General features: G+C 45.7%; 5 protein-coding genes across 8 annotated transcripts; 4 read left to right on the forward strand and 1 right to left on the reverse strand.

The window, feature by feature from the left end:
- Positions 1-1,336: 1,336 nt before the first annotated feature.
- LOC111070437 lies at positions 1,337-4,678 on the forward strand. Of its 2 annotated transcripts, XM_041596108.1 has the most exons (5): positions 1,363-1,446; positions 2,215-2,231; positions 3,112-3,439; positions 3,539-4,131; positions 4,204-4,678. In XM_041596108.1, exons 2-5 carry the CDS (start codon positions 2,223-2,225, stop codon positions 4,396-4,398), a joined length of 1,125 nt encoding a protein of 374 aa, XP_041452042.1. In that variant the 5' UTR covers positions 1,363-1,446; positions 2,215-2,222; the 3' UTR covers positions 4,399-4,678. The 2 variants fall into 2 exon arrangements, with proteins under 2 accessions (XP_022216657.2, XP_041452042.1); XM_022360965.2 differs by lacking the exon at positions 2,215-2,231 and having other exon boundaries at positions 1,337-1,446.
- A 616-nt stretch (positions 4,679-5,294) lies between these two features.
- On the forward strand, positions 5,295-6,425 carry LOC111070402 (NFU1 iron-sulfur cluster scaffold homolog, mitochondrial). 2 transcript variants are annotated; one of them, XM_022360910.2, is made up of 3 exons: positions 5,295-5,405; positions 5,464-5,720; positions 5,789-6,425. In XM_022360910.2, the coding sequence occupies exons 1-3, from the start codon at positions 5,344-5,346 to the stop codon at positions 6,322-6,324; spliced, it is 855 nt and encodes a 284-aa protein (XP_022216602.1). In that variant the 5' UTR covers positions 5,295-5,343; the 3' UTR covers positions 6,325-6,425. The 2 variants fall into 2 exon arrangements, with proteins under 2 accessions (XP_022216602.1, XP_022216603.1); XM_022360911.2 differs by having other exon boundaries at positions 5,303-5,405; positions 5,467-5,720.
- Positions 6,426-7,364: 939 nt separating this feature from the next.
- On the forward strand, positions 7,365-9,491 carry LOC111070406 (tektin-3-like). The gene is given in 5 exon segments (XM_022360917.2): positions 7,365-7,997; positions 8,140-8,521; positions 8,523-8,728; positions 8,797-9,105; positions 9,165-9,491. Coding segments are annotated over 5 exon segments (1,557 nt in total). The 5' UTR covers positions 7,365-7,566; the 3' UTR covers positions 9,394-9,491.
- A 283-nt stretch (positions 9,492-9,774) lies between these two features.
- On the forward strand, positions 9,775-13,504 carry LOC111070404 (neutral alpha-glucosidase AB). Of its 2 annotated transcripts, none has more exons than XM_022360916.2 (5): positions 9,775-9,888; positions 10,277-10,456; positions 10,530-11,273; positions 11,343-12,828; positions 12,928-13,504. In XM_022360916.2, exons 2-5 carry the CDS (start codon positions 10,350-10,352, stop codon positions 13,357-13,359), a joined length of 2,769 nt encoding a protein of 922 aa, XP_022216608.2. In that variant the 5' UTR covers positions 9,775-9,888; positions 10,277-10,349; the 3' UTR covers positions 13,360-13,504. The 2 variants fall into 2 exon arrangements, with proteins under 2 accessions (XP_022216608.2, XP_022216607.2); XM_022360915.2 differs by lacking the exon at positions 9,775-9,888 and adding an exon at positions 10,104-10,129.
- Positions 13,505-17,882: 4,378 nt separating this feature from the next.
- Positions 17,883-19,464, reverse strand: LOC121405432. Its single transcript, XM_041596102.1, has 3 exons — positions 19,085-19,464; positions 18,215-19,024; positions 17,883-18,146 (listed from the first exon to the last, which is right to left on the reverse strand). Exons 1-3 carry the CDS (start codon positions 19,265-19,267, stop codon positions 17,883-17,885), a joined length of 1,257 nt encoding a protein of 418 aa, XP_041452036.1. The 5' UTR covers positions 19,268-19,464.
- Positions 19,465-21,682: the final 2,218 nt, after the last annotated feature.

Raw genomic sequence — 21,682 nt, forward strand, 5'->3', positions numbered from 1 at the left:
TCAAAATTTGCTCTCAATTCGTGGTGGGTTTTTAAAATTTGCTCTCTTTTCAGTGGTGAAGAGAGAATTTTTGTGGTGACTTTCCCCTCATTTTCGTGGTGTGAGAAACATGTTCGTAACGGGAACGCGTATGGAATGAAGATTCATTGATACATTTGATTTGTATGGGAAAAATTTCAGCAACATGGGGAAATGAAGTAGCAGCATTGTTGTGCAACTTTGGCACGGAATGAGCAACAATCTGCATACCTTGGGAAAATGGATATTATGGACTTGAGATATTGTTTGAACTTTCAGGCTCCAATTAATGCAAAAACTACTCAGTCTCTGTTCTAAAGATTTTAACAAAGTTTTGCAGCTCACGACTACCAATAATAGGTATCAGAACCGGGATAAATGTATCTATATAAAACAAAACATATGCATTAATAGGTAAAAAACATGTCAATCTAGTATAAAATCATAAATAATGTTTCAATGGAGCTTGGAACAACAAAATTAGCATCAATTAAAAGAAATAAGGTATACAAAAGTACATACGCATACAAGAAACTTGGTTGACCAGCAACACTGACGTCACATTTAGTCAACATTTACGTTTTATGCTTTGGCCGGTTTTGTTTGAACCTTAATATGTAAACAATTTAATGAAAAATAGTTCTGAAAACTAGCCAATCCTAAACAAAATTCATGGAGGAATTGGATAAAATTATTTTTTTTAGGGCTGAGAGGGCCATCTATATAGTAATATTAAACTGAATATCAAAATTGACGAATTTCATATCACTAAATATCACGGTAAGGCAGCCCGCAGCAACTACGAATTGCAGGAGTCTGGTAACGCCACAAAACGACGACACATTCGTTTTATGTTGTTTTTGTTTGAACCTTAATATGTAAATAATCCAATAAAAAGGACTTCTAAAAACTAGCCAATCCTAAACAAAATTCATTGAGGAATTGGATAAAATTATTTGTTTAGGGCTGAAAGTCCCAGCTAGCTAGTAATATTAAACGGAATATCAAAATTGAGAAATATCAACGTTGAATGTTTTGAAAAAACAATCGATACTATCGTGATAGCTCTAATAATTATTAAAAAACCATTGAAACCTTTTAGGAACTTGTCCATTGTAAAAATTAGATGCCACCTGTCGATGATTTGTTTACAAATGTGTCTTCGTATCTTATAGCAGACAATCCAAACATATTAAAAGCGCAACGACTGTAGCTCGATACTATCATGATAGTCTCAAAACCATCGATAGTAGAGGCTAGCAGCAAAATATCGATACTATCGATAGTTGACACCTTTATACAGAGAATTGACTCATTTTATTAGAAAAATTTGAGTTGGTTGGTCAGAATATATAAAACAGCAGGATGAATCGATCTCGAAGAGCAACTTCTGCCAACAACAAATCATTTGTTTCCGGAGGAATCTATGTAAGTTTGAATAAATATATATAAAGAATTGTGCGAAACACCTAATAACGCACTCAACAACAATTGCCATCAATTAAATTAAGCTTCGCGGCCGTTTAAACACGGGCAGCAAAATGTATTTTTTAATGTAAATACATATATTTGCACATACACATGTACATGCATATGCACAAACTTCTTGCATACATACATTGTATGTAAAGGTAGACATAAGTTAGATTCTTTTGTTTAAAAAATCAATGCTATTCTCCGAACAGCAAAAATGCTTGCAAAAATGCAAGCAAGGCATATGTATGTACATGCATATGTATGTAAACAAACAGAATTGCGTTTTTTTCAAGTTAAAAATGTTTTTCTTCTTGTTTTTCGCCAAATAATGCATTAAATAAAATAACACGATAATAATAATAATAGATAATGCTGCTTCTTTTAATTGAGCGGTACCGTAATTTAAAGTGCGTGACAGCATCATCTGAGGGGCATCTCAGGGGAAAAAAAGTGTGCCTTAAAAATATGTTCTTAATTTTTCAAGTGACACCTCGTGGTACAAGCGGTAAAAAATGTACAAATTATGTGAATATACTTAAACAAACACACACAGAACTACTCGAATATGCATAACCATTCACACATAAAAACATACACAATATATACACACGCAAATACATACATACATATAGAAATAATTTTGTTGAATTCGCTTTAAAAACTTAAGCAAACATTTATTGTAATAACTGTATTTCTGTTTTTTATTTATATAATTTGCAGCGCACAATATGAAAAATGTGTGTGTTCAGCCCCCCAATTGTGAATTTATTTGCAATAGCCATAAAAGCGTGTTAATCGAAAGTGCAGACCGGTGTCCAAGCTGTATCAGCATCAGAATCAGAAACCGCATCCCATACCATACCCATACCATCCCATTCAAGGGGAAAAACAGTAAATCTAACCAGATCCTTGGTGCTTGGTGCTGCATTCGACGCATTAGTTAAACATATGTACAAAAAATGGCCAGCAATTACGATAGAATTCAGCTGGACTTGCGGTTTTCGCAGACTTTTATGGCTACTGAAAATTCATTCACACGAAATTGTAACTTAAAATTATTAGTTTTGCGCTAGATAGCAATGCTCATTTACTTCACTGATAGTACCCAAAACGAAATACCAGTAGCCAGGGGCCGAATGAGCCAACATATGGCGCTCAATACGCACAAAAGGCGTACTGAACGCCAGCGTTGGGGTCATCCGGAATGCCCTTTGGCCAGATAAGAGAGAAACCATTGTTTGGTTGGCACATGGTTTCGCTGAGGCAGACTTTCGTTTTGGGTCAGTTTGGTTGCAGGAATGGTCATGGCTAATTCCTGAACTATGGTTTTTAGTAGGACCGAGCTCCCGTGAGCCTCCCGCAAGCCACCCACTTCTGATGTAGTAGATCGATTGACTGGCATGTAAGATGATTTTGATTGGTAAAAGTTTTGTTTTTTTTGGTTGCTCTGATCCCAGGCAGCCTCGATCACTGCCTGAAGCTTCCCGGGCATCTAACTCAGGCACTGGATACCCTCTTTTCTTAGAAGAACAAACCACAAAACAAAAGAAAATAAACAAACCAGCTTCCCATTATTTGTGTCGTCTTGATGATTAATGAAATTTTCCCATAATTTAGAACCCGAATGCCACGGCCAAGCCCTTGATTCAACCGCCGGCAAACCCTCAGCCGCAGGCATCTGCAGTCTCGGTGCCAGCCCCAACTCCAGTGCCGGCTCCAGTCGCAGCTAAAGAAACGCAGACAAAGAAAAAAGAGGCACCGGCAGCAGTTAGTGCCTTGCCTCTTCCAATAATTGTCAAGGATGAACCAATTCCCATGGCCGAGGACGAGTCGTCGCCCGTTGAAAGCGCTAGCGAAGGGTTTTACATCGATATAAGCGCCGAAAATGGCAACGGAGGAAAGATCCCGTTCAAGAAGATTTTCCAGAAGCGCAAGAAGTCATCGGGTAAGCATCAGAATCTAAGATCCGTAAACGATTTGCCTCAATCTCCAGCTCCCATAAAATCGAATATAATTCACCTTTTTTTTTTTTGCTAATTTTCAGAGCGCACTCGCGATAAGAAGCAGCGCCAAAATCGCCAGCTCCGCAAGTCGATGCTGCCGAAAAATGCTTTGATGGCTCTCAACGAATTGAAGGGCATTAACATAAGTGATTTTACCATCAACAGCAATCCTGATGGCGGATTCACTGCCATTGTCACGGTCAACTCGAACCAGTACCAGGGAAAGGGGCTTTCCAAGATGTCGGCCAAAAATTTGGCCTGTGAGCATGCTCTGCGTGATTATATCATTGCCAAAATGAAGCCAAAGCCGCGCAGGCCCAAGCCGATTGTTGAGGAAGTCCAGCCAGCGACTGTCTCCGAATCCATGGACACCAATGAAAGCGACACTGAATCGCCCGAAGACGAATTGCCAATGCTCAATTTGGCATCATTTGCCATATACAAATTATTCAGCGAGTGGGAGCGCGACGGTTACGTTGTGCCCGAAATGCATCCATCGGCCAATGCACAGCCGCAGCAGGGGGACGCCAATGCAGCAGTCCCCGTCCTCCCCAAGGAGCCGAAGAAGCCACCAGTGCGTGCTGAATTGCCCCCAAACTGGCAGACCATGCACCCGGCCACATTGCTTTGCATTGTAAGTTGACTTAGATCAGAGAGAGAGAGAGAAGTCCAGCTCGAATTTACGTGACCAATTTTCCCCTTTTAGATGCGTCCTGGAATTTCGTATGTGGACTATGGCACCGCTGGCGACAAGCCCAACGTGCCCCAGTGTCTCGGTGTGATCGTTGACAACCAGGAGTTTACGGCCAATGGGCGCTCAAAGAAAATCGCACGTCGCAATGTGGCCGTCAATGTTTGCAACACATTGTTCGGTACCAATTTCACATATGAAGAGTATTGAGCAAGCATCAGACTAACCTTTATGTATAGCAAGTGCAAATTTTATTCATTTAAGTTGTGTCATAGTATCTGTTCCTAAAACGCCTAATAATTTGTACTTGGGTATACTTATTGCCGCGATACACAACATTTTGGCAGGAGGATCGGTAACACAATTAATCCAACCCCTAGTGAAAATGTTCTATTAACCGTACGAGAAATTATAGATGCTACAACTTGAATGAATACATTTTGAGCTACTGTATACCTAAATGTTTAATAAACGAATAACCTTATATGTAGAACAAGCTGAACTTATATATCGGTGCTCCAGATGGGTGCGTGGTGGGTTTCCTTAAGCTTGACAGCACATGGCAGTAGTTCTGTCTGTTCATGATAGAAGACTATTGCTCCATTTGGTTTCTCTTTCGCCAAATTTACTATTATTTGTTTTTCCTTCTGCCTGAAAGTCTTTAGTTGTGGGTATGCGTACACTGAAACAAAACAAGAATTTCAGATATTGCAATTAGCAAGGGAATGTTTTGTGGTTAGTTCTGAGCCATTTCAGAGACTGAAATTTGCTTGCCCTCACTAGGCTTTTAGTAATTCGAATTCTGATCTGACTGAAGGAAGGATTCATATTGATCGAAAGCATTAAAGAGACATGATGCTGTGGATTCATACAGGGCTCTAATATGTAGAGGTAAAAAAGTGGAGAAAGATCATAGAGCTATGGTTTTTGAGAGGTGTCTGGAGAATATTCTGGAGTATGCGGTAGCATAATTTATAGAAAATTGTGCAATTGAAAAGTGTTCACCTTTTTAAATAGAGGAGGATTAAGTGGGTATATTTACGGTATATTTTGAAAATATGAAGGTATATTTCAGTATATTTCAGAGGGTAAGGCGGTATATTTTGTCAATAAATCCAGGGGTCACACTGGTTTCAATTCATAATCACCAACGAAATGTCGAAATTACTGTCGTACTCAGCAAGAATTACTCTGCGTAACATCGCCGTTGGCCAGCTGTAAGTAATGGCGTTCCCACCAACCATGGATTAACTTTATTCGATTCCCTTTTCGCAGCAGCCAGCAAGGTGTCCGAGCATTCGCGGGCTTTGTGTCCGGGCAGCGTACTACGCCGCAGCCGGCTTATGGTCGGCCAGCACCAGGACTTTTGCGTCAGGAGGTGGTGTCGTCGGTCGGGAAGCGGAGCATGTTCATCCAGACGCAGGACACACCGAATCCAGACAGTCTTAAGTTTCTGCCTGGCATCGAGGTGCTGGGCAAGGGAAATACCTATGATTTCCCCAGTGGAATGGCTGCCCACTCCAGTCCATTAGGTGATTAGTTACACTACTGGCTGAACGTCGGTCCATCCCAATTAACGATCCCAACACTTTTTTCGCAGCCAAAATGCTGTTTCGCGTCGAGGGCGTACGGGCTGTGTTCTTTGGCTCTGACTTCATCACCATCTCCAAGGAGGAAGGCGCCGAGTGGAGTCTGATAAAGCCAGAAGTATTTGCCGTCATCATGGACTTCTTTGCCACTGGGCTGCCCATATTGCATGAGGCTCGACCCAATGCCGATACGGAGATACTCGAAGACGATGACGAAACAGTAATGATGATCAAAGAGCTGCTTGACACACGCATCCGACCAACAGTCCAGGAGGATGGCGGCGACATCGTCTTCATGGGCTACGAGGGCGGTGTTGTCAAGTTGAAGATGCAGGGCTCCTGCTCATCCTGTCCCAGCTCGATTGTCACCCTGAAGAACGGCGTGCAGAACATGCTGCAGTTTTACATACCTGAGGTGGAGTCCGTGGTGCAGGTGTTCGACGACGCCGACAGAATGGCCGACAAGGAGTTCGAGCGCTTCGAGAAGAATCTTAAACAAAAGGAGCCCGCTGGGGCACCGGTGGGCATAGGCGGTAGCCCCAACTAGTCATCGATCTGTTATAATCTTTGCGTTGCTAATTCTGTAGTCAAATCCTAGTTATACATACACCTAATCTATGTATACAATTAAAGAGTTTAATAGTTAAATTTACATGTGTACGGCCATAAGCATCAACTCTTGGAGGAAAGATTGCCTCATGCTGCTCGTCTAGAGAGAGATTTCCGACTCTCCCAACGTCGCAGCAGATTGTAGGTTCACTGCCATGACAATTTGGCGGTGCCCAATCGACTGGGGAGTGTGGGCAAGGTCAATAATTTGTACACTCCGAGCGCGCCTTGTCCCAGTTTGAACGAACCCGTCGCCACCACACAAGTGGGTCAATAAACCCGCATTATTGCCATTGATTCTACAAGAACGGGCAGCAGCAAACCAATGCCAACCAAACCCGCTGCCAAAGTAACCAAGTTTAATCAATAAAAAGTTGACGAGCCAGCAGCAAAGGGCGACTGTGGAGGCCCAATCGCCGCGCAACTGCAGACCCGACCAGACCACAGAGCGGGACCGAGCGAGCGACCGACCGAAAAAAAATACTTTCGAGCTGAACCGATGCTCTGCTGGGCCAACGAGGATCACTTTCTGAGCCAACGCTATCCGAATCCGCAGCAAAAGGCGCCCGAGACCCTCAAGAATTTGCTGCTGCGCTCTAGCGTGCCCATTGTGAGTGACAGGGTAGACAGAGACAGCACCGAAATGGCACCGTTGAAGGGGCAAGAGGTCACCAAGTTCCACAAGCACTCTTTTCTCGAAAATCGCATCTTCGATCATCGCCTGGTCAAGGACAATCTGCTGGACAAATGGCCCACCGCTGACATGAACGAGTACCACGAGCGCAAGGATCATCGCAATCTCATGGAATCCTATGTACCATCATCTAAATCAATCATATAATTAATCAAATGTAATGTGGCACCCAGCACACCCAGCACACTCAGCACATCCAGCTGGGCGACTTTGTTGTACAAAGCCTGAGCCACCAAGCAGGCAAAGGAAAAATTTCTGCCTGGGTTTCAGGCTCTGTCAGTGTAGATTCAGTCAGTCCTCGAACACAGCACAGCACGAGCATACGTTGAGTTCGATTGTTCAGTTTTTTTTTCAGTTTTCTAAGAAAATACACAAATTTGTAGTTTTTCACATTTTCCGTTTCCGTTTTGCGCACAACAAAATTAATAGTGGCACAAATTCCCAGTTCTTCACGCACACGCGAACACAGCTCACGATTCGATCGAGATGAGCCAACAGCACAATGGCAATACGGGCAATAGCTCCGGCGTGCCGCCAACCACGGTCATGTATTCGCAATTGCAGCCGTGGAGCCATGCGGGTGCCCCGCCCTGCATGGAACCAGTCAGCGGACCGACAGTGCCACCCCGTGTCGGCGCCGCTTACGAGACTTCACAGCGGCATCCGTGGCGGCCGGCCATGGCCTACGAGCTGATCCAGGTGAAGCATCTGCCGGAGCAGCCGGTGACCAATCAGCTGACGAAGCAATGCTTCCTGCCCAAGGGCATGAAGACAGACGGGATGATCTTTCCAAATTTGGTCACCGGCTTCGATCGCAATCCCCAGCATGCCGCCCGTGCTGCCCTTTACACGCGATATACCAACAACGAGTGGTACAACAACAACATGACCAAGTACTCCGAGTCCAACATGAATCGGTGAGTAATTGATGAAGGCTGCATACATATATGGGACGGGCATGGGGCACTTGGTGGTTTCAATAGGTTCAATAGTCCGTTCGCAAAAGGGCTTTTCTCCAAATCAAATCTGTAAGAACGCTGTCATTTTCTACTCTATTAGCAATCTGTCCGAGCGGATGCGAAATGATGCAGTTCGCCTGATGCGCGAAGCCGACGAGAAGGCCACCTCGGGGCAGCGAGATGCAGGCCGCCGCATAGGTGAGCGCATCACAGACCTGACCTTCTGGCGCAACGAACTAAATGCCGAGCTGGAGAAGCTGATCGCCGAGATGGCCGACATTAACGAGCTGCAGCGGCAGTGCGGCAAGGCATTGCTAGACCTGGAGATACCACTTCACATCGCCCAGGAGTGCTTGTTCCACCGCGAGTCGCGCCAGGGCACCGAGAAGGTGCACGACATCGTCGAGAAGGCTCTTTTGGTGGAGATTAACAATCTGAGGCTGTCGCGTGATCGGCTCAGTGGGTTACATGAGAAGATCTCCAAAGCAGGCACTCGATTGCCGCGGTGCCCAGCACCTGCTGGAGGATGATGTGTCCCACAAGGAGTCGTCCTTGGGCATCGACTCGATGTGTCACCAGCTGAACAACTACAGTCGTGGCATCGCCTATTACGGCGGCATCGAGAAGTACGATCCCTCGGTCAGCACCCAGGAGTCATGGGCTCAGGCCAGCAGCGAGCATGTTAGACGGTGAGTGGGCGAAAGGTCTTGGTCCGTTTGCCCCAGATATTAATGTGGGTTCTTTCGTATCGTTACAGTTCGCAGGCTGAGCGCGCCAAGCTGTCCCAGTTGCGCAGTGATTCCCAGAACGTGGTTAATGCGGTGGCTACCACCGTATGGGACTTTTGGAGCAACACCAACAATGCGTTCGACAGACGGGCCCAGGAGATGGCCGAGGCCAAGAACCGCGTGCAGCTGCACTTGCAGAAGGTGCAGCAGGAGCTGTTCGATATGGAGAAGCATCTGTTTCTGCTCCAGAAGGCCATACAGGACAAGTCAATGCCGCTCAAGGTGGCCCAGACGCGCCTCGAGGCGCGTTGTCATCGCGAGGGCGTCGAGCTCTGCAAGTAAGAGCACTTTAGTATTTGCTGCCTCTGATATACTCATTTGATTCAATTCGTTTTAGGGATCATGCCCAGGAGCGTTTGGTCCAGGAGGTGTATGACATTCAGGGCGCTGTGGATTCGCTCCACCACAAGCTGCAGGAGTCGGAGGCCACACACCAGGGCCTGCTGAAGACCCGCTGCACCCTGGAGGTGGACCTGCGCAACAAGGTCAATGCCTTGTTCATCGATCGGGAGAAGTGCATGAGTCTGCGTCGCTCCTTCCCAGTCAGCAACTTGATTCGCTATTAGAATCCATGAAATGTCTATTCCATGTTGCAGAAATAATTTATGCCGCACTCAAATGTATTACATACATGTTTAGAATCTGAATACATTTATTTACATCAGAAATTTTTTTATTTTGAAACATTTTAATGGTGCCCCACTTTGTATTTGAGATCTGGCATCACTGCTGCAGCTATCGCCTGACTTGTTAAAATACAGCAGGAAAACAAATTGATGAAATAATATTTTATTAAAATTCTTATATATTTGCAATAAAATGACAATATTATGATTATTAATAATTAAATTAACTTTGAAAACAGCCGTAACGTAACCGATATTTATACGATACAAGTGCCATCGTTACTTGGCCATCTCTACGTAAGTGATGCAGCACTACGTGCCGTGCCGTTTTTAGTGCACTTTTTCCATTAAATTATAGTTAATACGGCTAACGCTTCTGTTTCTGCCGAAAAAGTGCTGCCATCTAAAATTAATATATAAATCTGAATTTGAAAGGTGACATTAAAGCATCATTATTGCAGTAATAACAGAGTAAAGTGAAACACTAACCGGCAACCATACTTTTAATTGCCCCTTTCACGCACTTCTCCCATTTCCCATATTCACACCAAACATTTTCTGGCAGAGTGGCTGGTTTGCTCCGGGACACCCGGCGATTGAGTTGCATTGGCAGGTTATGGGCAAGGTTAATTTGCTCCTCAATCGCAGTTATACTATTTGTGGCCATGTGTGACGTGTACTTTTAGATAGCTTTTAAAACTTAGTAGGTCAATAAACCATCTGATTCAACCTGACAAGTTTTGATTTGATTTATATATACACTTCTATCATAATCAAAGGTGTCTTATATTTTCATGGTTGAATACAAAAACAACTTTAACAGCGATTTGAATCAATCGGACAGCGATCAAGAAACGGAGAAGAGCTCGCTTCAGGGCAACACAAATAACCTCAGAATGGGCTACGGTCTCTGTATTTTGGCCGTTGCCTGCGCCTTGGCCGCCTATGCATCTGGCGTCGATCCAAACAATTTCAAGACATGCGAACAAAGCAGCTTCTGTCGGTCAGTATCAAGACCATACGTAAATGTTGGCCTTCACCTTCATCATCACTGTTGAATCATATTTTCATTGCAGCCGCTCGCGGAAGGTGCAGAGCTCGGGCAGCAAGTATGCCCTAATACCGGGCACCGTGAACTCCTATATGGACTCGCTGACTGGCGATCTGATTAACAAGGATAACCACCATCAGTTCTCCTTCAAGCTGGAAGCCCTGGCGGGCAGTTCGTTCCGCCTGCAGATCGACGAAAAGCAGCCACTGCGACCCCGCTATAAGGTGGAGCATGCCCTCAAGGGACAGCCGGAGGCCGGGCGCATTCACGTCCAGAAAGAGACCGATGGGCAGATCACCATCACTTCCAAACAAAACAAGGCTGTCATCCACGGCGACCCCTTCCACATTGATTTCTACGAGCACGATGTTTTGGTTGTGTCCGTCAATTCCAAGAACTGGCTGTACTTCGAGCATCTGCGCCAGAAGCCCAATGAGCCGACCGAGCAGCGCGATGGCGAACAGGAGGACCAGGACGGTGCCGTTGAGACACCAAAATTGTCCGACTCGATCGACGACCCCGGCGCCTGGGAGGAGAACTTTAAATCGCATCACGACTCCAAGCCCTACGGCCCGGAGGCAGTGGCCCTAGACTTCTCCTTCCCCGCTGCTGAGATTCTCTTTGGTATACCCGAGCATGCAGACAGCTTTGTGTTGAAATCGACGTCTGGCACGGATCCCTATCGTTTGTACAATCTGGATGTGTTCGAGTACATTGTGGACAGCAAGATGGCCTTGTATGGTTCTGTGCCGGTGATCTACGGCCATGGGTGTGTACTAGCTATAATACCCAATAGTCTGTGACTATTACCATTGTCATAATCATTCTCTTTGCACAGAGCACAGCGCACTGCTGGCGTTTATTGGCAGAATGCAGCAGAGACCTGGGTGGATATCCAGACCTCAGAGACAAATGTTGTCTCTTCGTTGGTGAACTTTGTTTCCGGCTCAAGGAAAACACCTCCGCCGGGGGCTCATTTCATATCCGAATCGGGCATTGTCGATGCGTTCATCCTGCTGGGCCCCAAGCCCATTGATGTCTTCAAGCAGTACGCCGCCCTCACCGGCACCCATGAGCTGCCGCAGCTTTTCTCGCTGGGCTACCACCAGAGTCGCTGGAACTACAATGACGAGCGGGACGTGACCGCGGTGTCTGCCAAGTTCGATGAGTTCAATATACCCATGGACACCATGTGGCTGGACATTGAGTATACCGATGGCAAACGCTATTTTACGTGGGACAAGTTCAAGTTCTCCCAGCCGCTGACCATGATCAAGAATCTCACCGAGCTGGGCCGTCATCTGGTGATTATTATCGATCCCCATATCAAACGAGACAATGGCTACTTCTTCCACCAAGACTGCACAGACAAGGGCTACTATGTGAAGACGCGGGAGGGCAACGATTACGAGGGCTGGTGCTGGCCGGGATCTGCCAGCTATCCGGACTTCTTCAACCCGGACGTGCGGCAGTACTATGCCAGCCAGTTCGATCCATCCCGGTTTCAGACGGTCACCGCAGATGTGATGGTGTGGAACGATATGAATGAGCCGTCCGTCTTTAATGGACCTGAGATAACAGCGCCTAAGGATCTGATTCATTACGGCAACTGGGAGCACCGCGATGTCCACAATCTCTACGCCCACATGCATTTGATGGGCTCCTTTGCCGGCCTGAAGCAGCGCGATCCTAGCCAGCGTCCCTTTATACTCACTCGGGGCCACTTTGCTGGCTCTCAGCGTTATGCAGCCATATGGACGGGTGACAACCTGGCCGACTGGCCGCATCTGCAGCACTCGATCAAGATGTGCCTGACAGAGGCTGTGGCCGGATTCTCCTTCTGCGGTGCCGACGTCGGCGGCTTCTTCGGCAATCCCGATACCGAGCTGCTGGAGCGCTGGTATCAGACTGGTGCCTTCCTACCCTTCTTCCGGGCCCATGCTCATATCGATACCAAGCGCCGGGAGCCATGGCTCTATCCCGAGCGCACTCGTCTTGTCATTCAAAACGCGATCAAGAAGCGCTACTCATACCTGCCGCTCTGGTACACCGCTTTCTATGAGCTGGAGCTGACTGGGGAGCCGGTGATCCGTCCATTGCTCACACACTATCCGCTGGACAAGGAGGCATTTGGCATCGATAACCAACTGCTGGTACAGGATCGCCTACTGGTCAGACCGGTCATGCAGCAGGGCGTCAGCAAGGTAGATGTCTACTTCCCGGCCATCGATGACAAGAAAAACGGAGACTTGTGGTACGATGTGGAGACGTACGAGCGTCAGGATCGTGTAGGATATGTGTCTGTTCCGGTTACCGAATACAAGGTAATATATTTTTTGTCCTGTTGCACTGTGTATAGACGCCTGAACCTTCTAAGCTTATCACGTTTTCTGTATCATTCTCCTACCTTTGCTTCATTGCAGATCCCAGTGTGGCAGCGCGGTGGCAGCATTCTGGCTAAGAAGGAGCGCCAGCGTCGAGCAGCTACTCTGATGTTGCACGACCCCTACACTGTGATCATTTGCCTGGATCGCGAAAGCAAAGCTGCCGGCACACTCTACCTGGACGATGAGAAATCCTACGAATATCGGCAGGGCCAATACATCTATGTGAACTACGAGTTTACCGACAATCGGCTAACCAACAACTTCATTGGCAAGCCCAAGTACAAGTCCGATGCCTGGATTGAGCGCATCGTCATTGCCGGACTTGAGCATGTGCCCAGCAGTGCCACCATCACCGTCAACGGGGTAAAACAGACGCTCGAGGTCATGCGACAGGGGGGCGCCGTGGTTGTGCGTAAACCGGCCGTCAAAATGGACGTTCACTTTGTCCTCAGCCTCCACTATGCTTAGTCTGCCTTGTGGCCCCTAGTAACTGCATAAGCTACACTAATCTGATATTTCTAATAAAAGATTTAGGTAATCCCAACTGCAAGTCAGTCCCATCTGCCTAGCAGTATTATTCCATGTAGAATAAATCTATAGATTCCGGCTCATATTTTTTGTTGGTTTTACTGAATATATGTACATATACTTGATCAAATCGGACTACGAGTATCTTAGCGTTTCCTTTGCTTATGTTCTTCGAAAAGAGCGACTCAACTCGAACTAAAACTATCGATAATAAAAAAAGGTTTTATAGGAACAAATTGAAATTTACCCCGATGGATTTGTAGACAAATAAAAATCAGAATTAAATAACATGCCACCGATTAGCAGACAGATACCTATAGACAGATACTTATAGAAGTCGCCGAAGTGCAGGAAAAAATGGTTATCTTGGAACAGGATGAGTTTGCAGAGGCGATGGAGGAGTCCACACACATGGGAAAACCCGGAGAGCCTCATATGGATGTGCTGGAGGCACATTAGGTCTGTTAGCTACGTCCAACGAGGCAGATAAAGGCTAACTCGCTTCCGCGCTTTCACCCTTTCAGCTTCATAGTGAGCCTCAGCTGGACCTGGACTCCTTGAAGGCCTTTATCTGGCTGCTATTCGGGCGAGATCAAGCCCAGTCAGTCCGAAATCGACCAGGATCGAATCTTCTTCGCGTTCGAGTAAATGGGTCGATGGTACCGCTCAAAAATCTCAGCAGCCCCACCTGATGGATTCCTGACTTCACGGGTGGCACAGCAGTGTGGACTCACACATGTACATATGTGCCGGACCAGAGCTTTCCGTTCTGTTTCAGCATCGAGCTGGTGCGCATGCTGACCTAAGAACAGATGTTTAATCGCATCCAGAGGCACCAACACTTGCCAATCATGTGGACTGTTTCGACCTTTCGGAGTTCGTCAACGCAGAGGCCTAGAGGAGCCAAGGAGCCCCAGCAGATTCTGTTGTTAAGTCTATTTCTGTTAATTATTGAACATTTAATTTAACACACATATATACACTTATCATACTTATACATACCTATCTACCGTACTTATTTACGGTACAGAATATTTCCCTCCCTTAACCTTAACTCATTCAATTGCGTGTGCATTGACGAAAACTTAATTTCGATGGGAAACTTTTTTCCGGCTTTTTCTTTATCCATTTTCAATTTTTGGATATTTTTGCTGCATATACTCGTATTTATCTTGTTTTTTCAGTTGCAGGCAACATTATCAAAGTTATTTCAATTAAAATGTGGCCACATAAACCGCAGGCCAGCTAGATACCCAGGCCCAGGCCCAGGCCCAGGCCAAGGAGGTTCCAAGGCGATAGCGAAGCTGTCCGCTCTCCGTCCAGTCCAGCGTTCGCTGAGGAGTGTGGGAGGGGACAGCCAAAGATAAATTTTCATAACATTTTTCATAACTTTTCGTTTCGGTTGAGCTTAAGAATGTTGTGCAAATATTTTTGCAGCTCGGTTCCTTCCACTTTCGTCCTCTCGTGTGGTCTTTGACTGCCATCACATGTACATACATATATGGGTATATGTAACATACAACGTACTCCCTTATGGGTGGGGTGGGTAACCCATTTGGTCATATGAATACTTGTATGTAAGTCAGCAAATTTTCCAGCAGCATAAGCATAATTATTTTTAATGCGCTCTGCAAGAATTTCAGCTAGAAACAGTAAGAGTTGCAGGGGCAGGGAGATGGAGATGGAGATGGCCTAAAGCAATAACAAGAACAGACACATCCTTGGCATCCTTGAGCCCTCCTCTGTGTCCCCACGAAGCCCTTTTCCTGCCACTTTCAATTCCACCCGGTTCCCAAACCGGACCCAACAACATTACATTGCGAAATTAGAAAATTAGCCGGGCTCTTAGTTAATCTTCCTTCTTTGCCCCTGATTATATCGTTGGCCCAGTGTAACATTCGGTTATTTAGATTATTTAAATACCCTCTCAGACCCATCGACTCTTTGGTATTTGGTTTATTTATTAACAATAAAGGTACGTATGCAGATGGCTTTAATAATTTGGGACTATTTTGCAGAATATCTGACAACAGGAATGGGCTACATCGACTGGCCATTAATGCTCGTTAGGAATTCATGTATATGTACTTACATATTTTTTATTGGATTGCAAATATCAGAACATAAAGGGTATGCAATTCGGGCAAAAGAAATTACTAAAATTTCCAAAACAATCAATTAAAAGGGACACTTTTTGGAACAGCAACTGGAAAAACTGAGCCCAAGAGTACTACCTTAAAAATGATTTCGATTCCAAACCAGTTTTCCTGGAAACTAAAGTGACAGTTGTTTTTTTTATAACCAGAATATTAATTGAATCTGGTCTTGGCAAGAAAAAAATTGACAAGTCAGAGTGACTAGTACCTGTTTTGTAAATTTATAGTTCTAGGAAGGATAAATAAACAATATAAAACAAAAGAACGACTGAAAGGTCCCCGGATTTATGTGTTACCAATGCATTCAGGGTTTAAATGTTCCAAAGCCGACTGCAAACGGTTTTTGTTTAGAGTTATGTTTGCTTTCAGAAAATATAAATTTATTTTGTGCAGTGTTCATATGCTGATTTGATATTTAGCGTTATTTTTTGCAATCTTCAGCTAATTGTTGTTAGCCTTTCACCTGTATGAATAAAGTTGTCTTCCCTTGAAGAAACCAAATTGTTTGTAATTGGTCTTTTGGTACCAAGTAATTTATTACACATAAATTAGAACCCAAATAATAAAATGAGCGAGGGGGAACGTTATTGTTGCCGCGACTCTACTTTTATATACATAAGTTTATAAAACATGTGTAACATTAGGACTAGATTATTTAAATACCCTCTCAGACCCATCGACTCTTTGGTATTTGGTTTTTTTATTATCTGGTCGGGTTATCCGGGAGTTTGAGAGAGGAGAAAGTTAAATCCATAGCGGTTTCCCGAAGACAGCTCACCCACACCCCCAAAAGGAAAGAGAGCGGTAACCAGCCAGAATCAGGACATGCCCTTGGACCTGGTTCAAGGGCTATAGAAGAGATCACTGGGGATCAGCAGAGGGATTGCATAGAGCAGCTACGCCGGAGTACGAAGATAGTTATAAAAAAAAAACCGTCGGCGGCATAAGTACGTGGAAAGTGTGACAGTTTTTTTTTCTAAGCAGAGTGAGTGAGATGAGGATGGAATCATGGCCATCACTCAAAGTTTTTGTGATTCCAGAAAATCTGGATCAGGAAGAGAGGGACAGGGAAGGATTTCGGGCTAACCAGCGGGAAGACCCAGGAGCTTCCGAAACAATAGAAGTGAGTCGCACCAAAAGTGGGAAAAGCCGGAAGCTTATCTTAACAATAGAAGGAATTTCTTTGATATCCTGGCCTCTTTTATATTGGTCTCTTCAAGTCTTTCGTCCCACGGGATCCTGGTCACTCGCCCTGCCACGGATGGAGCTCTCCACGGCACCCCAAGCCTAGAAAAAAAAGCAAAGAATATATATAAATTGTCTACTTAAATTTTTTTTGTTGAGCTGTCCCTATACCTGTGCACATATTCTCTGTCTGTTTTCGTCAGGCCGTCCATATTTATTTTCCGTACTTAGCCATATGCAGCTATTAATATTTATACCTTATTTATTTAATCCTATTTATTTAGTCATATTTATTTAATTATATAATATCTACCCCATTGTATTAAGCTGGCGGGAATAGGCGGACGCGCCACCGATATGAGTAGGATGTGAATAAGAATTATAACGAAAAAATCAATAGTTAAGTGTTTCGCAGGGAGATCCGACATGGTCTGATCCGGATCTCTGGTGGGTGGGTACGTCGGAGGTACGACATCAACGCCTCAACCTCCTGGTAGGAGATCGTTTGTCGAGTAGCGTCCGTAAGATTTATTTTTGAAGTGTCGTTTTCTGTCTTTATTTTCTGTTTTGTTTTGTAGCTGTTTCAATTGTTGTCCGAGGTGTTCGATTTGTTGAAAGTACCCAGCCCTGGGATGACTGGCTAGCCGGTTTTGCCCCACCACCAAAAGGTTCGTAACAATTTTAATTAGTTTATACGACTGGTCGCAGCCAGCGATTCCAATATCTCCCCGACTCTGGTGGCCAATACAAATTGACCCGCTCTAATATACATATTCGCAGGATATTATCTGCTCCAATAGTGGAAGGTCAAAAGAATTGGGTATATCAAACTTTGTACCAAACTGTATATTTTTTAAAATTATTTAAAACTGTTTTTGATGGAAATGTTTGATGACGAATCGATCATTCTAAACATCCGATGGTTTTGCAACTTAATCGATAGTAGCGTCCTCGCATCCCTGTCACTGTTATTCTTAAAGTCACTCCCTGTGGCGTTTTGGTCACGATGTTACATCTGAACATTGCTCTGTTAACATTGGGCTGTAGATGCCAGTTTTATTTGTAAGAAATGTATACAGAAATATATTAAAGCTCAACGAATAAATAAGAAAAGGACCGGAGTCACTTTTTTAGTTTGCTCTGGTCCTTAATACCAGCGTTCTTGCACAGCTCACTGATGGCAGCTGGCACCCGCTCCAGATACTCCACCAGATCAATCTCGTCGCGAAGATTTTTAAGATACGTTTTCTGTATCTTACGTATCATGGGAGTGATGACCTTGCATTTCACTATTTCATCTACATCATCATTACTGTAATCGACCTGCGGCCCCGTCTCCAGAGCTGCACATGCACTTGTGGATGCTTTCTCCTTCGACTTGAAGGACTTGGACCGATTAGAGGCCGATTTGTCACACGTAGACGGTTCCGGATCCAATATCTCCCCTTCTTAACCATATTGGAAAGTCCCCTAAGCGCCAACTGCAGCTTCAGCTCCTCAAGGACCATGGAACGCAGTTCGTCCCCGCTCTTCGCACTGATAACAGACGCTGTCGTGGAGCTGCAGTTGCTCTCCGTGCCAGACAGCTGATTCTCGTATTTTGACAGCTTGCCTTTGGATCCCATCTTGTGGTTGTCCTTATCGCAGCCTTCGGGTGAAAATATCTCCTTGGCTTTATCGGCCATGAATGAGGGTGGGCGAGAGTCCGCGTTCCTACAAAGGTTATGCGGCACCTGGCGGCTGTTGCACTCTGTACGTGGCACTGGAACGACTTTGGCCATGGAGCTGCATCGTCTAGCAGGTGCTTTATTCTGGCTCAGATTTCGCTGTGCCTGTTCTTGAGGATCATTCGAGAACAGCTGCTTCTGTGAATGATTCGAATGCGACAGCTGCTTAAGTGAAATGCAAAAACATTCCTCCCGATACTCCTGCTGTAGCTGCTTTATATACGGATCCTTCTTAGGGGGATTCTGGTATTCGGTCGAATGACATTGCCGCATCATTTTGGATTGCTGTGGAGGCGGCTGCATTATCTGAGGATTCCCATGCGTAGGATTTTCTGTACAATTCTGATAAGCAGACACTCGATACTCCTGAGGTGGCTGCTGGTTCAACTGATCATGATTAGCCTTCAGAGGAGGCCCCTCGTACGGATCCTTTTTAGGGGGATTCTGGTACTTCGTCTGCTGATTTTGCTGCATCATCTTGGGGGTATTCTTACGAGTCTGCTTATCATGTGGCTGCTGCATCATCTGCTGCATATTCTGAGGATTCCCAAAGGAAGGTTTTTTTGTATAGTTCTTATCTTGAGGCGGTTTTCCTACCTGATGCTGGGGCACATTCTGATAGGGTGGCGGAGGAGGACTTGGATACAGATCCTGGATGGAAGTCGGCTTCTGTTGCTGTTCTGGAGGTTTCTGCCTGGGCAACTGCAGTGTCTGTAGATCGGTATGGGAAACAGTCCGACGGACATTCCCCGGTAGCTCGTTCTTGCCTTGTTGCGGCATCTTATCCTCTTTCAGTGGGCGATTTCTGTGATTTGTTTGTACTCTCCTGGCATCGGTACACGAGTGCGACCAATGCTTGTGACGTTGTGTATCCAAAAAGCGAGAGGAGACTGGTGCTGTTTTAATCGGTTGGAGTTTGTTTCAGTTTATGAGGTGATGTTATCCATGTGATGACTTTAATAGCAAGGTCACTTTTCCTGTGGAAACTAAACGAAACGATGAACATAATATAAGAAGAATATAAAGAATATAAAGTCGAGTCAGTTCTCTGTAGTAGGGTCTCAATTCTGAATTTCGAAACGAGCGGGAATGTTGTGAGCCGCGGAAAAGGCCGCGCCTCTACTTATGCACATGGTACTCAGTCAGTATGTATGTGAGCTTATGATTCGTAAATCTCTATGTCTTTTGTCTACCCGCTCGGAGAACTACCATCTTGCCGCGATGAGGGGGCTTAGTAAGCGTAAGGAATCCAACAGCTATACCGGCGGTAGCGTATGCTGCCAGAAGGGCCACCCAAGCCGGGCAGGTCATGGGGGAGCGCCGAACCCAAAAGTAGTTCACCCTGGCGGTAGGGATAAAACACATCCGTTATGGGGGAAATGTCCGATAACGATTCAACAGTTAAGGTGCAGGGCGTCGGAGAGACAGTACCGGCGGTTATTGGGGGTGCGAGCGCAGGCCCCCCGGCGTCGATATCCTGTGACTGCAGGAAACCCGAAATGGCAGTGGAGTGCTTGGCTGCCAAATCGCGTAATGCCACAAGCAACAGAAGGATCCGCAGACAGAAAGGTCGTCCTAGATCTAGAACCGGGAACCACAGACGGATGCTTCGTCTTCACTGGTCCCTCAGTGTCGGAAGCAGAGTTGGCTACGGCTTTCTTTCGACTCGGATACAACGAGGAGCCGCAGAAGGCGGTGCCACAAGGCACGGCTCCCAACATCCAGGTCGTCTCGGGTCCACCAACTGTGATGGACGAGAAGACGGAGGCTGAGACCCTACGCAAGCGGCTGCAAGCGGAATACAGGGCATCGGCAAAATACCTTCGTGGTATTTGGTGAACTTTGGCCGTGGTCCCTACGGATCAGATTCGGAGAACGATAATGAAGGTGTGGATTCCTCCCCCGATCAAGGCGGATGGGGACACACTCGTTCTGATCAAGGCACAGAACCGGATCCTGGAGACATCTGACTGGACCATCACAAGGGGATAGCGCTTGACAAGGGGAACGGCAAGGAACTCTGGATCAGTATTGGTCAGGAAAGCCTTGCCAAACTAATTGCAACGGACTGCCGCATATCTTTCGGTACGGGCACCCTGGCGGTAGCAGTACCGCGACACCGCCTTCTCACGCCACACCCCGCGGGTAAGCCAAGAACCAAGGCACCGGACAATATCCCGTGACGAGTGTGGGCATCACAATGGGCAGACTTGCCACCCGAGCAGCCCTATAGACCCAACCTAACCTAACAGCTAGGGGCTAAGAAGATACCTTTGATTGGTCGACATGCATCAGCGTTATTTAGAGTTGTTCCAATACCAATCAGAATTGAAGAACGCATGATTATGGTGCACGGCGATGTTCAATAAGTGCCAAGGTGGCAATCTTATAAAAGAGTTTGTGAAGGAAGTTGGCCTTGGAGTAGTGCCAGCGATTTGCCCGAACAGGGGATTTCAACAATTAGGTCGGATGGCACTGCTCCAGTTAATGATAAGATTCTAATTCCTCATCACAGTATAGAAACAGAAGAAGGGAATATTGTCTTTGTAATATATACATACATAGGAGGCTTTAGCGAAATACCCAAGATTGTTTGGAACCAATTAGACTCACCAAATATTAATCATACAGACGAAATAAACCGCATACAAAAATTAATTATATTATTTGAAAACGCACAAGCTAGAATTAAAAGAACTAAAACTTCACCATCTTTCCGGGCACACAATAAAAAAACGAGAAGGAACGCGTGAGTCGCTTCTGGGGACCCGACTCTACTTATACCCGTATTCAGTCAGCTGAGTATAATTTTATAATTTTTTAGAATTTAATAATTAAAAAAAAAAATTGTATTTTTAAGTTGGGGACCTTCGGCTTCCCTTAGTTGTCTTGTGTGGGGACCGTTTGCGATCGTGGCCGGGTCATCATTAGATCAAGTTCAGATTAGCATTCAGTCGGTTGATCATTGACGGTCGTCGTGTAAGGAGGGTCAATGTCAATGTGCTTCTGCATCGTGTGCCAGTCCATCCATCCGTTCCATCATCACCCCCATCACGCATATGGTGGCTGCCCTGTTCTAAATCCAGTCTGCTGGAGGACTGCTCCCCTCCCCTCTGTCAAGCCGCCCCTACCGCCGACCAAACCACACCACTACGACGAGCAGCAGCTGCAAGGTGGCATTTGCGAGAAGCTGGG

Source organism: Drosophila obscura, unplaced genomic scaffold (assembly GCF_018151105.1).
Source record: "Drosophila obscura isolate BZ-5 IFL unplaced genomic scaffold, ASM1815110v1 contig_96, whole genome shotgun sequence".
NCBI classification, from domain to species: domain Eukaryota; kingdom Metazoa; phylum Arthropoda; class Insecta; order Diptera; family Drosophilidae; genus Drosophila; species Drosophila obscura.

Bases quoted from the DNA above. Each gene is read 5' to 3' on its own strand.
- LOC111070404 (XM_022360915.2), top strand. The intron at 10,457-10,529 runs GTCAGTATCAAG...TTTTCATTGCAG, and splicing joins GAACAAAGCAGCTTCTGTCG to CCGCTCGCGGAAGGTGCAGA. The intron at 11,274-11,342 runs GTGTGTACTAGC...CTCTTTGCACAG, and splicing joins CCGGTGATCTACGGCCATGG to AGCACAGCGCACTGCTGGCG.
- LOC111070402 (XM_022360910.2), top strand. From the start codon at position 5,344: ATGTCGAAATTACTGTCGTACTCAGCAAGAATTACTCTGCGTAACATC. The intron at 5,406-5,463 runs GTAAGTAATGGC...CCCTTTTCGCAG, and splicing joins AACATCGCCGTTGGCCAGCT to CAGCCAGCAAGGTGTCCGAG. The intron at 5,721-5,788 runs GTGATTAGTTAC...CTTTTTTCGCAG, and splicing joins TGCCCACTCCAGTCCATTAG to CCAAAATGCTGTTTCGCGTC.
- LOC121405432 (XM_041596102.1), bottom strand. From the start codon at position 19,267: ATGCCGCAACAAGGCAAGAACGAGCTACCGGGGAATGTCCGTCGGACT. The intron at 19,025-19,084 runs GTAGGAAAACCG...GGGAATCCTCAG, and splicing joins AGAATGTGCCCCAGCATCAG to AATATGCAGCAGATGATGCA. The intron at 18,147-18,214 runs GTTAAGAAGGGG...AATCGGTCCAAG, and splicing joins TTAGGGGACTTTCCAATATG to TCCTTCAAGTCGAAGGAGAA.
- LOC111070437 (XM_022360965.2), top strand. From the start codon at position 1,384: ATGAATCGATCTCGAAGAGCAACTTCTGCCAACAACAAATCATTTGTT. The intron at 1,447-3,111 runs GTAAGTTTGAAT...CCCATAATTTAG, and splicing joins TTGTTTCCGGAGGAATCTAT to AACCCGAATGCCACGGCCAA. The intron at 4,132-4,203 runs GTAAGTTGACTT...TTCCCCTTTTAG, and splicing joins CGGCCACATTGCTTTGCATT to ATGCGTCCTGGAATTTCGTA.